This window comes from Carex rostrata, chromosome 13 (assembly GCF_964058835.1).
Source record: "Carex rostrata chromosome 13, lpCarRost1.2, whole genome shotgun sequence".
In the NCBI taxonomy this organism is placed as follows: Eukaryota; Viridiplantae; Streptophyta; class Magnoliopsida; order Poales; family Cyperaceae; genus Carex; species Carex rostrata.
Window position 1 is genome coordinate 7,235,093 of NC_135930.1, and position 14,289 is coordinate 7,249,381.

Sequence of the window (14,289 nt, forward strand, 5' to 3'; positions counted from 1 at the left end):
AAGTATGGGCGGTTGCCTGAGTTTTGCCCGGTTGGTCATTCAGGGGTGTGCTTAACCAATGTACAAGAGGATTCATCATAAAAGATGGTTAGTGAAATAAAAAACCAGTTTACCCACATAAAAATGATCTGAAAGCTACATTTGCATACCAAAACAATAAGGTCTCAATTACCTCCGATATATGGACTGCTGTTAAACATGGACTCGGGTACTCTTGTATTACCGGGCATTGGATGGATGGTAATTGGGTATTACAAAAGATGGTATTAAGTTTTCGAGTGTTGGAATCTCCGCACACTGCAAATATAATTTTTAAATCAATTATTGAGGTTTTAGAAGAGTATAACCTTAAGAGGAGTATGGATAATAAGATTTTTTTCTATCTCATTCGATAATGCTAGCAACAACCTAGCTTCAATTGAGATTTTTAAACGATCACTAAACCCGATTATGAACGGTGAAATATTTCACCAAAAGTGTGCTTGCCACATACTTAACCTTGTCGTGAAGGCGGGTCTTAAAACAGAAGCCGTAACGCTATTGATAATTAAATTTAAAGATGCTGTCAACCACATTGTTTCGAGCCAAGAAAGAAAACAACGGTTTGCGAGATTATGTGTCCACTATAAATTGAGCAAGTTGAAAGTACCTTGGGATATAGATACCCGTTGGAACTCTACCTATAGAATGTTAAACCGATGTCTTCCTTACAAAGCTGTCATAGGGAAGGCTTTGAGAGGCTCCATCCCCGAGGGATTGGCATTGGAACTCACCAACGGAGAATGGGAGCAACTAGAAAGGGTTAAAGAGTTCCTAAAAATCTTTTTTACAGCAACCGTTCAACTATCCTGCTCGTACTCACCAACGTCGTTTGAGTTGTTCAAACATCTCTATAACATCTCCAAGGTATATAGTGAATTGGAACAAGCTGAAATCCACGATAAATCTCTCACACCGATCGTAAATGCCATGAAACAAAAATTTCTAAAATATTGGGAAGATGTACCCCTCCTGGCTGTTATCGCAAACTGCCTCAACCGGCATACAAGAAGTATTACACGATCAAATTTATTGAAAGGTACAAAGATAATCTACATTTAGACAAAACCGGGGTGGAGGCATACGTGGATTCGAAGTTCGATGAGATGTTTAACACATACAACTCAAGAATGAGTGACAATCAGAACCCGTCTTCGTCCCGTGCTGGCCCTAGGTATAAATATAAATATACATGTGTTTTTAATATTTATTATTTATCATATCTACATTATTTGTCCGCTAATTTTTATTTTTATTTTTTAATAGTTCCACTTCTAGGAGCACTAGCAGTGGTGGATTGTTAGCAGATTTCCAGTCGGAGAGCCAACCGCACACATCCACAAACGAGATATTGAGCTACATGGCGATGCTCAATGAACCTGAAGATGTTGACATCGTTGGGTGGTGGAGGAGGCATGCAAGGATCTATCCAATCCTGGCGATGATGGCCCATGATGTATTTGCCGTGCTGGTGTCAACCGTCCCTTCCGAAAGTTGTTTTAGTTCGGCGAACAGGATCCTCTCTGATAAACGTAGTAAGTTGGGTGCACATGTCTTTGAGAGACTTGTGTGCTTGAAAGACTGGATTGATGCTGAAGAGCGCACGCAACATCTGCCTCAACAACAATCATCACCCGAAGTCAACACTGAAGAAAGCGGTACCAAGGTGCGGCACGAGGGCAAGGCTAATTCGGATTCAGACGGTGTAGAAGAGAGCGAACAATGGTATAGGAATGCGAACTTCTAGATATGTAGTGTCGGTATATATTTCTAACATCTTTAATTTTTATGGCTATTTTTTAAATTATAAATTTCTAAACATTTCAATTAGTTTTTAAATTATTCATTTTAACGAAAAATTACTAACAAAAAAAAAGTTAGAACTCTGCCTATGTTATTTTACATAGCCGGTCCCAAGCCCGAAATAAAAGAGGAGGGTAACTTTTATTTTTTAATCTATTGTTTTAAAATAAGAGCTTAATTATTTTTAAAATAATTGATTTAAGAAATTTTTGATTTATATTTTATTATAACAAAAATTATTGAGTTCAAATATACAACCATGTCAAATGAGTTTAAATTGGTATGAATTTGGATTTATAATTTATTGATTTAAAAAAAAAAAAAACAGCAAAATAAAACAGAAAAAAAATAGCAAAAAAAAACAGCAAAATAAAACAGAAAAAAAAACAGAACAAAAAAACAGAACAAAAAACGAAAAAACAAAAGAACAAAAAAAAAAAAACCGAACAGAAAAACCGAAAAAAAAACAGGAAAAAAAAAAAAAAAACAGGAAAAAAAAAAAAAAAAACAGAACCAAAAAAACAGAACAAAAAAACCGAAAAAAAACCAGAAGAAAAAAAAAAGAATAGAAAAACAGAAACAAAAAACAGAAAAAAAAAAAAAACCGGTCCGGACCCGGACCGGACCGGACCGCCCGGCCCCCGGTACCCGGACCGTCCTGCCCCCGAACCCGTGACAGGCACGGGTATTAAACGGGCAGGGCAGGATTTTTGAAAAAAAAAACCGTGACGCCCGGCCCGTTGTACCCGTGTGCCCGTGACGCCCGTGACCGTGGCTACCCGTGCCCGTGCCCGAATTTTGCCCAGACCGCCCGGCCCGGCCCGTTTACCAATCACTACTTCAGTATATCCAGACTGGGAAACAAACCACACAAGTAAATCCAAATGCCAACAAAATTTGGTACCCTGAAGACCTGAGACCCTATCACGTCACCCTAACCACCAATTATTACTCAACATGGGAAAAAAAAAAGAATAAATATAAAAGAATAATAACTAAATAAACCTCTGGGTTCCTTGTGCACGTAAATGATCCAACTTTGTCGGAACAGATCAAAAAATAAGAAAAGAGGAATTTCATGTATGCCCCTCAAAAACCTTAAAATTATGTATTTTGCTCTTCAAAATTCATAATATCACATTACCCCTTTACATTTCAAATATATAAAAAAAAAATCTTAGTGAGCATAACTCCAAAAAGTCTTGGTGAGCATAATATCACATTACCCCTCTATATTTCAAAAAAGGAGTAAAGCTAGTGTGCACTATGCTCACCAAGAAGTCTTGGTGAGCATACTCCAAAATCTATCACATTTACTTCAAACGACAAATTCAAACAAAATGAATTTTGACTAAAAAATGATGAAAAAAATGTATTCAAATAACTCATTGTTAGTTTGTAATAATCTAGAAGTCAATAATACGATAATTTATCATAAAGCTTTGTTCATGAATTGAATGTTTATTTATATATCATTTTGTTGCCTTGAGTATTATTGAATTTATGGATCATTTCGAGTTCATGACTGAAATTGTGAAACTCCATAATATAGATGATATATACTCTTAAAAAGTCACTGACCAAGGTAATTAGCAGGAACACTAATTACCGCTATAAGGTTAGTATGTGGATTAAAATATGGTTAAGTTTTACAAACCACCTGACACGAGATGTCATTTTAATCACATAGATACATGTTCTAGGAACATGGTATTTGACAGACCCCGAATGAAACATTAAATAGAATTGTGTTCGTGTCATTTATGTTTTCATTCAGTGTCAGGTTCTACAGTATGAGGTATTTATCATTCCCACTAAGAAATATGTATGTGTGATTGTTATCTAACGTTGTCCGTAAAAAGCAGTCATAACGGTAGCTTTTCCATATGTATAGCTTAGCTGAGGAAGTGATAGTTTACCAAGAATACTATTTGTCCCTCGTATTTTATACGAGCTATAGCATCACTGGGCCCCTTGATAGAGTAAGATTATCTGCTAGCGGTATAATTACAAGAGTAATTATATTTGATAATCTGCTCAAGATCAAGAAAAGATTCAGTTAGCAAGGATGACACACATCTACCTTGAAACTAATCTGATAGCTATGAGACAGAAGAACAGACACAAGTAAATTGTTTACTGGATCGTGATATTGTACTGTACAGCATCATCTGTGTAATTGGATGGTCATGATGTATACTGCCAGATACCGTTCATGATTATAGAAGTTAAAACAGTTTTAACTCTATTTACCAACATAACACAGATCCTATCGGGTCACACCATATAAGAGTTAATCGGAGAATCTTATTGTGATTGATTATAAATTGGTTATGATCAATAGTAAGATGGTTATAATTAATTATACGTGTTATAATTAAATTATAAATGTTATGTAAAAATAACAAGCAAAAACATTGGTTAATTTATAAACGTGTGTGACACGTTGTATAAAAGTTAACCGGTTAATTTATAAATGTGCAGGACACGTTGTATAAATTACCGAAACAACAACCGCAAGAAATATAATTGTTTAGAATAATTATATGAATATTATTTGTATTCGGGCCGAGGGCATTCGGGTCTTTTCAGATTCGTCCTTATCCGCATGACACGTCATCGATCCTATCCAGATGACACGTCATCAATCCTATCCACATGACACCTCACCCCCTAGGTGGCATGCCTTGTCATAGGGGTATTTTGGTCTTTTCACACCATTTTAGAGGCTATAAATAGAGGGGTGCATGGAGAGAATAAAATACTAATTCACTCGTATCGTTTCGTGTCGAAACGAATCGGTATTTTCTCTTTTTCTCGGTTTCTCTCCCAAATAGTGTTTCGATTGAGAAAAAAAAGTTATACGTAGTTGACGTATAATCTTGCGGGTTGTTGTAAAGTATATTTACAGGATCGATGAATAGTGTTTTCCCGAATTTCGCGGTATTTCAGTTTTGCTCATTTGATGAAACTGAGTAACCGAAAATTCATGTTTACGGATTTTCATCTTTTTCTCCGTGAATAGTGTTTTTGCATAATTCTGCGGTTTATAGTATTTCTGGCAAAAGAAATAAACCGCTCTCCGGTTAGTCCCGGTGGATAACCAATAGAGGCATCAGACGTCTGATGCTCCGAGGAGAATCATTCCCGTGATGTAGCTCTACTCGCTCGGTCTGCATTCAAACTGTGATTTGGAAACAAGGTATAAATATGCTATATTAATCTATTTAATTGGTAAGTAGATTAAAGTTTTAGAAATCAATCATGGAGTAGATATGTAAAAGGATTAAATTGGGTTTTGATGCCAAATGAATACTGAAGGTGGACCGCCTTGGAAAGTTTCCTGACATACCTCGTTTAATCCTGAGCTTAAGTTGGCCGTAGAAATTTTTGTTCTACGGTCATTCCGCAACTTAAGCCTAAACGGGTTTTGGTTACCCCGAAACTCAACAATATATAATTAAAACAAGATAATTTTTTACATGACATATATATTTTTTTATTTCACATATAAGCTCCTCTGGGATAAAACAAAGTTGTTATTAGCTATATGATCGAGCAGGTTCATCGATCAGACTTACTAAAGGCATTCTATAACAATTTCAAGAACTACAAATAAGATTAATTTTTTTTCTGATTATTATACATATATGTACCCTCGTTTCGTTTCATTTGGGTGAGAGTCACCATTCAACAAACATCATTTCCACATGAATGACAACAAGTTATTGGTTGGCACTCATCTCCAAAGTGTGTATTTCTCTTATAATATGTGTGTGTGTATCCTATACATACACACGATAACACTTTTTATTTATGTTTTTTAATATCATATTATATGTCGATATTGAATTGTTGTACAATATTTGATATTAAATTCGAATCGAGCTATTAACATGTGTCTTAATTTTTGGATAATTATTATTATTTTCATTGATATTTTTTTTTTATAGTATGTCCCGTTGCAACGTACATATATGATACTAGTAAATTAATGAAAGAACACTAAAACTTATTGTCTATATACGATATAGTGGGAGGTGAATGGGTGCAATGAACGATAACTTCATTTTTCATTGAGATGTTATAATTTTATCTGCGCACCTATATGAGACTAAAAGCCTGATAATATACTCAATTAAAAAATGTCGATAAAATTCTTATCCTAAAACTCTAACAATTCAGATTTGTATTTCTTCAAATTATTGAAAATAATCAAGATAAAATATATTTTGATTGCTACCTTTTATCGCAAAATTCGAAATATTTTGCCAAAGAAACTCAATAAAATATCAAAATAACAAAAAAAAAAAAAATCAACGCAAACCAAATCTCTACATATACTTTTGTGGGTTTGAAATTGTGCTGATATATCTATTATAAAAAAAAAATATAGAAGTTTTTTGTGTGACATAAAACATGTTCATTGTTGTGCAATTTAACTCCAAGAAGAGGTTAAGTTTCAATCATTGTTATAACTCCCAATCGGATGCAATTTGAACCCTACTTATTTTGTAAGATAGGTAGAACATCATTGTTTTTTATGATCCGTAATTTTTTGAATATCTATCTAACAAAATATTAAAGTTAAAAAATATATATATAATTCGGTCTTTAAGTACATTTTAATATATAGATCATGTGAACGGTTCATATCGACTGTTTAAACTTTGAAAACAAAGGCTTCAGCACAAACTAAAAAGAGAGGTTTTAATTCCCATATTACAATAGCTCAACTCAAGACAACTGCAAGAATAATAATAATGATAATATAACAACAACAATAATAATAAGAACAATTATTTTAATAATAATAGTAGCAATAAATATTTTAACTAATAATATAATAGCAATAATAAAGATAATAAGAAAAAAAATGTAAAAATAATTACATGAATAATAATGATATTAACAATAAAAATAACAACAACAACTAAATAATAGTAATAATGATGATGATGAATTGATGATGAAGATAAATACAATTAACAGTAATGATGATCATGATTTTATCAATAATAATGATATTAAACATACTCATAGTGATATAATGATAATAATAAGAAATATAAAATAATAATACTTACTATTAGACATACTATTTGTTTAAAAAAATTGACTTATTTTTTAAATTAATAAATTAATATTTCGATCAAAATAATGTCCTATTTTAGTGTTATACAGTCCAAGTATTCTTCCGAGTTGGATTGAAGATGCGAATGAAGAGAAGAAAAGGAAAAATAAAAAGAAACAGAAACAGAAAAAGAGAATAATAAAATTATTTATCTTAAATTAGAATTTAAATTATAAATTATAAAAAAATATGAAGGAAGGTGAATAGATAAAATTTCTCTTATTCATCAGTCGAAGAAGCGGTTTGATCCCTTTCCAACCCCTGATGAAGTGTTAATTAAACCCTTACAAAACCCCAAAACGCAGAAGTCTATATCGTATCGACATCAGTACATTTTGTCGTCTAAAAATTCCCGTTACCCCGATAACAATGGAGGAAGAAACGAAGGTGCCATGTAGGGTTCAACTGGTGTTTGCTGATCGGCATCTCTTGAGCAAGGGGCAGAGGTCGGAGGGGTTTCGTCGGAGCTGGGTAGTAATCCGCCCCGATCTCAAGACCGTCGCCGAGTTTTGTCGCGACATCACTAGCCGATTCGGCCTGAGCACTACTTCCAGCCATGGCCTTTTTCTCTATGTTGGTTTATATCAAATCTTATAGTGCAATTGCTGGAAAGTTTTGGTCTTTAAGCAATCTGTGCATTTGTCATGTTCTGATCACTAGGGATGATGAATTGCTGTGACCGCTTTGCTTGTGGCTTGAGATAAACTACTTGGGCTCTTTGATTGTTCTTTTCAATTTGAAATATGTCTCCGCTTTATGTGGTTACTACAATTTGCTTTCCAAGATACGTGTTTAGGAACTAACACTTGGTTCTTTTTAGCGCAGATGGATGGAATTATCATCCCCTCATCCGAATCAACCTCATTTTTCAGAGATAATGACAAAATAAGGTACAGTTTGATGATTTAGGGTTTTTGTTTTTGTTTTTGTTTTTCTGATCGTCTTGTTTCTCTTTGCTTGATTATTTACTCTGATTGTTCAATAATTAAAAATTCTAGGCGCCAAAAGACAATTTCATACCGAGTCAGTCATTCTTATTTTTGTTTTCCAGAATTAATGGTGCTGTTACTAAGAAAAAGAAGAAGAAAGCTGTGGCGACTCCTGTTAGTCCACCACAAATTGAAGGGAATGAGTTAATTAACAAAGGGACAATCGTCTCTAGTAATGGAATTTCATTAAATGACAATGGAGAGGATGCAAATAAGAAAAAGAAGGAGAGGAAGAGGCCATTTGAGGAGACCAGCTCGAAGAGAGAGCAACAGGAAGTGGAAAGACCCACTAGCCCAAAGTAATCTTCTCTTACCACGTGAATATTTTTTTTCTCATTTATTTATTTTGGGGTATCACCTGAGTTTCCAATAGCAAATGAATTAATTGATGAACTTGGTTAAAGTCATCGTATCTCTTTTGCTCATGCAAAGTTTTCATGAACTTTTGTATAGGAAAAAGAAATTGAAGCTGGTCGGTAATGAAAGACCAATTACGATAAATGAAAGAAGAAAAAATATTCCTCCTGTAGCAACTCCCTCTCAGTTTCACACTGTTAATCAACAGCCAAATGCTCCAGTTCTAACATCAGCGAGGTATGCTCAAAGTAACCCTATATTGTTTAGTTTTATTTTGAACTTTTTGTCTACATCTGAATTTGATGTAAAATTAGTCTCTTTCTCAAGCAAGAGTCCCAAAATTTGTGTTGCATTCTAAGGAACATAACTAGTGAAGCAATTTACCAGATTTAAATTGTTATAGTCTTTTCACAAAGAGGAACATTACCAGTTGTTCGTTCCTCATGCACCAAGTAAGTTGGTACTCATGGACCATAGTATATCTTTTCCTTTTGATAGTTTGAACAAAGTGCTGCAAATGACTTTCAGACGGAGCAACCTGGCAATGCTGACCTCGTTACTTGATGGATTGTTGCGAATCTGCAAAATTCTTTCTTATTGAAACTTCAAGTTAGTAGAAATGGAACATGTTGGCAATCTCTGAGGAAATTCAATTCCTCAAATTTCAATAAAACATACCAGTTAGAAAATTCCAAAGTTTTTGCCTGTATAACTGCACTGTAGTAGTAACATAGAATTAGAAGTGTTTTGTGTCGCAAGGGTCACATGGCTTAATTGTGTTGGCTGCTCAAGTGGTTCACTCTAAAATATGGAATGGGATCTGTGATTTCAATATAGCGTATTGCATTTAGATCCTGTGTTTGATTAATATGTGGCATTTTGTTTTAATGGTACATATCTTTTCATTACCTTTTTAGTTATTTATTGGATGACATATTGTGGACGTTTAGTGACCAGTCTGTGTCACCAGTAATGTCTTTGTAGCTTCTTTGCTGTTGGTGGTTGATGAATTCTTACTTGCTAGGACTGATACCGAGCTAATCAGATACTGGTACTATTGGTTCAAAGTGGTATAATTACCCGGAGTAGTTGGTCATGCTAAATATAGTAAGTTTCTTATTCAGGAATAAGCAAGTTGCTTCCATCAACAAAAGCACATCTACTGGATTTCGTGGTGGTCCAAAAGGAAAGGTCTTATATTTGTCCTCTTCTTTTCTTTGTTTCTTTTGTGGTATGGCTTGGACTAGATAAACTTATTTCTTGAGCTGATACTGTACTCATCATGCAAAAGTTGGAATTATACTAAAGGAGAAAGAACCTAAGGTTTTGGGTGAGATGAGCCTCTTTTGTACAAGAAAACTCTGTTAATCATTTTTCCCTGTCTTGCTAATTTCCACTCGGTAGCATATGACTGATATGCTGTTGTAATTTACTATTTTGCAATAATATATGTTTTATACTGATTTTCTTTCTTTCAATTTTCCAGTTCTAATGACAGAGTTACTCTGTTGTGAGAACAAAAAAGCATAATATTACCCAAGATCAATAATAATAAATGATCAAGGAATCATGATTCTTTCAACATCTACACTTGAGCCTCCTAGTATATATTTTCTTAAAGAGCTACTACAACAAGAAAGCTTATTCTTTTCTTAAACACATGTCAATTTCACAGAATGTGCATGGAGCTTGCCCAGGAAATGGTACTCATCAGCCCCTACCAAGCCATTTGAGACCTGGTCAAGCCCGATTCATGTCCCCAGGTAAAGAACTTGCTTAATTCTTACTAAGTTCTGAATTGTATCTTAAGTGTTGTTATAGTTGATTTTGCAGGATGATCTTTGTTACCAATGCCAAACACGTTCACAGCATGCCAGCATGAACCATACCATACCATACCATTCTTATCTACAAAGAACATGTATTTACTTTGTTAATAAGTACATGCTATAAATAGAATTAAATGAGTGCATGTACCATGTTAAGACCAGAATAACATTCTTGTCTAGTTTTGATGTACTGAATTAATTTGACGAGATTTTCTGCTTGATCATTTCAGGTGCAGGACCAAGTAATTGTCAAGACAATCGTCCAAGGGTATGCCCAGTTTATTTTGTTGGCTTAATATAGGTCTTATTAAGTAGTTGTTATTCTTTACATTTTAGTTTTTTTATAACAATGGAAGTGAACTCAGTTCAAAATTATTGAAGTGATCAATACAAAAGGTATCAAGTTGATGCAATTTCTGGCAAGTCATACTGTTCTGGTTTTGAATACAATCACAACCTCTACTTTTTGCATGTTTTAATTACTCTTTTACTTTTCCATTGTGTACATAAGTGAGCTATTGTGCTTATACATGACGATTTGGTGAAACAACTTTGAATAAGAATAACCCAGTATACAAAAACCATTTCCTTGTCTGTATGTATGGACATATTGAAAATAGTTTTACTTTTCTTAACAAATTTGATCTTCTTTCTTCGGAAACCTTTCCAGGGTGATGGGACTTGGACTAAAGGGACCTCATGGAAACCAAAAAGTAGATTTAACGGCCCAAATGCACACAACAGAAATTGGCAGCCACGGAGAGACTCCAGTGGTCGTAATGCCATAAATTCACAACTCAGAAGTGGCAATAATTTCACAACTGAGGAAAGTGTGGAAAAGATCATTCCTCGTGGAGAAGAAATCAATGAAGACAAGCTAGATTTTGAAAGCCTTTACCCCTTGCCAAACCTTCCTAGGGTTTGTTTACTCTATCAATTTTAGTTAATGATGCAGAAGCATAATTAATTGACGAAACTTGTCGTCTACCCCTCAAAACTCTAGTATAGTCAGATAAACCCTGGTAACAATGAATGACCCACACTGCTAGGGTCATTTTATTACAAATTGGGAGAGCTGCTTCTGTGATATTGCCATTTCAGGGAGTTAATTAAGGTTTCTGTTGATATAAAATGTTGAGTGTTTCCAATAATACATGGACATCTTCCATAGTTAAATTATAAATACATTGGTTTTGGTGACCTTTTTCTTGTATTTTATTGCAGGAAGGTGATGTAATTGCTTACCGAATTGATATCAATGATTACTTGGGTTGCCCAGAGCTCTCTTCTTTCAGAGTATATTATAGTTTAATATTAGATTTTACTTAATTTTAAGCAAATGGTTGTCCTTGGCTTAGCATATTCATGTACCCCTTCAAAGATATTACAGAAGGTTTAATTTCATGGAACCACCTATAAATTAAATCATCCCTAGATAGATTTACTTATGGTTGGTGCTATGCTGTTAAGCTTTTGAAAAAGACATGAGGATCTTTGTTTCAAAAGATCCTCATGGAACCACTCATTTCCCCTGAAACCACTCATGTCTTCTTTCCCCTCCTCACGGAACCACTCATTTCCCCACTCTTATCACCCCTCGCGGTCTGACTCTTCCAGAGCAAGCTGATTTGGGAGTTGGTGAAGAGAATTCTCATAATGAAATAAGAAAAAAGATCAACTTGTAGTTGGACTTAGGCAGACAACGCCAACACATTATGTGCTCTTAATATCCTAGATTGTAGCATTCAGTGCTAGTAGTGCTACCAGACAAACATGAAACCTTGTATATAAATAGAAAGCTGATCAAAACGAGTTAACTAAAGGCAAGCACTGAAACTGGATCTCATGTTTCGTCCTTGTTTCATGTTCAGATAAAATTAGGTCCCTCCTATTGTTGCCTTTTGCAGTTCTCTCTCTTTTCTTTTCTTATCTAATTTTCTTTTTCAGGTTGGAAGAGTGATAGTATTTGATCCTGTGTTGATGATAATCTTTCTACTCCCGGTGCCTGAGTATCCAACTCCAGATTGTGAAATGTCTGAATTTGAGAAGTCCATGTACAAAGAAGATGGTAGCCTAGAGGTATTTGAGCATTAAAATCAGGAACTTTTAGAAGTAGCTCTATTTGTTTTAGAGCCTACCATATCTGACATATACATTGTTAGACATGGAACAAATATGTGAGCGCACAATTATAAAGGAGCTACCAAGACAAATTAAATAAGCTCAAGAATAAAGAAATTTAGCTACCAGTTAGATCTCTACAATAGTTGTATATTGTTTATATTTGCAGATTGATTTTGAATCTCTTGTTGACCTACGCCTGGTCAAGGAGGGCCAGGTGAAAACTGCCCCAAAGATGCATAAGTCTGGGAAGGTGAACAAATCCAAAGATTCTAGCTGCCAAGATGGTGCTGAAAATTCACTCTCTCTTTTAGGTATCGTATTTAAATATCCATAATCCATTGCTTATTCATTTTTTTAGTTTTTTTCGAGCTTCAGGCTTTGCATAATAGCCTGGTTACCCTAGTAACTCATGTGGGCAAGTGTAGACCTAGGATTTAGGGTCATTTGACTCCTTATAAATACGTTTTTTTTTTTATCAATAGAATTGTTAGTAGGCATTTAAAGCCACTAACCTTAATAAGAAATAGCCTAGTTACTGTGACAATCAGGTTTTTCTATACTGCTAGTGAAGGCTGTAATGAAATTACCTTCTGCAGGAAGAAATGATAACAATATGAACTCAGCTTGGGAAGTAGGGGAGGCATCTAATGCAAAAGAAGCAACCGAAACTGATTGGGGTGCCTCGGCACCGAGTACTAGGAGAGACAGTGCAACTTGGCCAAGTGCGGGACAATATGCCACTGGGTTCGGGCCCCATGGTGACTACTCTAGAGGATGGAACAGTAGTAAGCTTATCAATCTCAAAATGCAGTCAATGACATATTGGTTGTGTTGTACCAGAATTTGAGTAGAACTAGGGTGTTCTTAAGCTCACCAAAGTGTTTGGTGAGCTTAACTTCAAAATCCATCAAATCGGTTTCAAATGACAAATTCGAACCGTTGGAACCCACCAATTTTACGTGTGATGCGTTAACATGTGAAATTTTTAAATATTCAAATTAATTTAGTATAAAATCAATCGGTCAAAATTAGTAAGTTAATAAATTAATTTTAGTGCATTCATTTTTTGAACGTTTTTTGACCGCTTGACTTTATACTAAATTAATTTGAATATTTAAAAATTTCACATGTTGACGCATCACATGTAAAATAGGTGGGTTCCAACGGTTCAGATTTGTCATTTGAAACCGATTTAATGAATTTTAAAGTTAAGCTCACCAAACACTTTGGTGAGCTTAAGAACACCCTAGTTCTACTCCCAGAATTTTTCAATCTCTGCTGATCTCTATATTACATGGGTCTGTACCACTTGCTAGTTCCCAGCTGGATCGTAATTATTTTATATTATTTTTCTTATTTTTATATTTTCATTTTTAGTTCTTAATGTAGACTTTCCTACTTTTACTGACCGGCTTTAACATTGCTTCATTGCTCCAAAAATCTTAAACACCAAAGAGATCAGTGAAAATTGGAAAAAGAAACAAAAAAGTAGTTGAGAAAACAAAACTGAAAGATTTGGCTGGACCTGAGACCTCACTTTACTACGCAAGGCGTCCGACATTTTGCTCTGTTCAAAGCTGACAATAAATGAATTGTCCTGTAGATGTCAGTAACGGGAACTCTAACTCAGCCTGGGAGACAAATGGTGAGGCTGCAAATGCAGATGAAAGCATTCCACCTCAGCAAAATGGTTGGGATGCTTGGGAGCCAAGCACTAGCCGTGCTGGTGCATCTTGGTCACGTATGGGACAACATGGCAGTGGTTTTGGGTCCCGCGGTGGCTACTCTAGAAGGGGAAGGAGAGGTAGCGGTGGCAAGTACTTCAATCCTACGTTTAACAATTAATGGTCGATGACTTTGTTGATCTTTAACATATAGGTGTGTTATTTTGTTGTACCAAGTCTAAAACTCGGGTTCCCTAGGAGGAGAACAAGCATGCTGTAAATATTCAAAAATTACAAGTTTTTGGTAAAGCAGGATGAACCCATGTTAACTTGCTTCTATTATGTTGCCT

The 14,289-nt window shown here is 34.9% G+C and overlaps 1 protein-coding gene across 4 annotated transcripts; it reads left to right on the top strand.

Annotated features, from left to right (window-relative positions):
• The first annotated feature begins 7,243 nt into the window (after positions 1-7,243).
• Positions 7,244-14,289, top strand: LOC144564651 (uncharacterized). 4 transcript variants are annotated; one of them, XM_078314252.1, is made up of 13 exons: positions 7,244-7,549; positions 7,802-7,866; positions 8,028-8,264; positions 8,419-8,559; positions 9,447-9,513; positions 9,998-10,085; positions 10,382-10,417; positions 10,808-11,070; positions 11,376-11,447; positions 12,099-12,230; positions 12,442-12,586; positions 12,872-13,060; positions 13,879-14,289. In XM_078314252.1, the coding sequence occupies exons 1-13, from the start codon at positions 7,346-7,348 to the stop codon at positions 14,118-14,120; spliced, it is 1,881 nt and encodes a 626-aa protein (XP_078170378.1). In that variant the 5' UTR covers positions 7,244-7,345; the 3' UTR covers positions 14,121-14,289. The 4 variants fall into 4 exon arrangements, with proteins under 4 accessions (XP_078170378.1, XP_078170379.1, XP_078170381.1 ...); XM_078314253.1 differs by having other exon boundaries at positions 7,245-7,549; positions 10,382-10,419; positions 10,822-11,070; XM_078314255.1 differs by having other exon boundaries at positions 7,253-7,549; positions 7,797-7,866; positions 10,382-10,419; positions 10,822-11,070.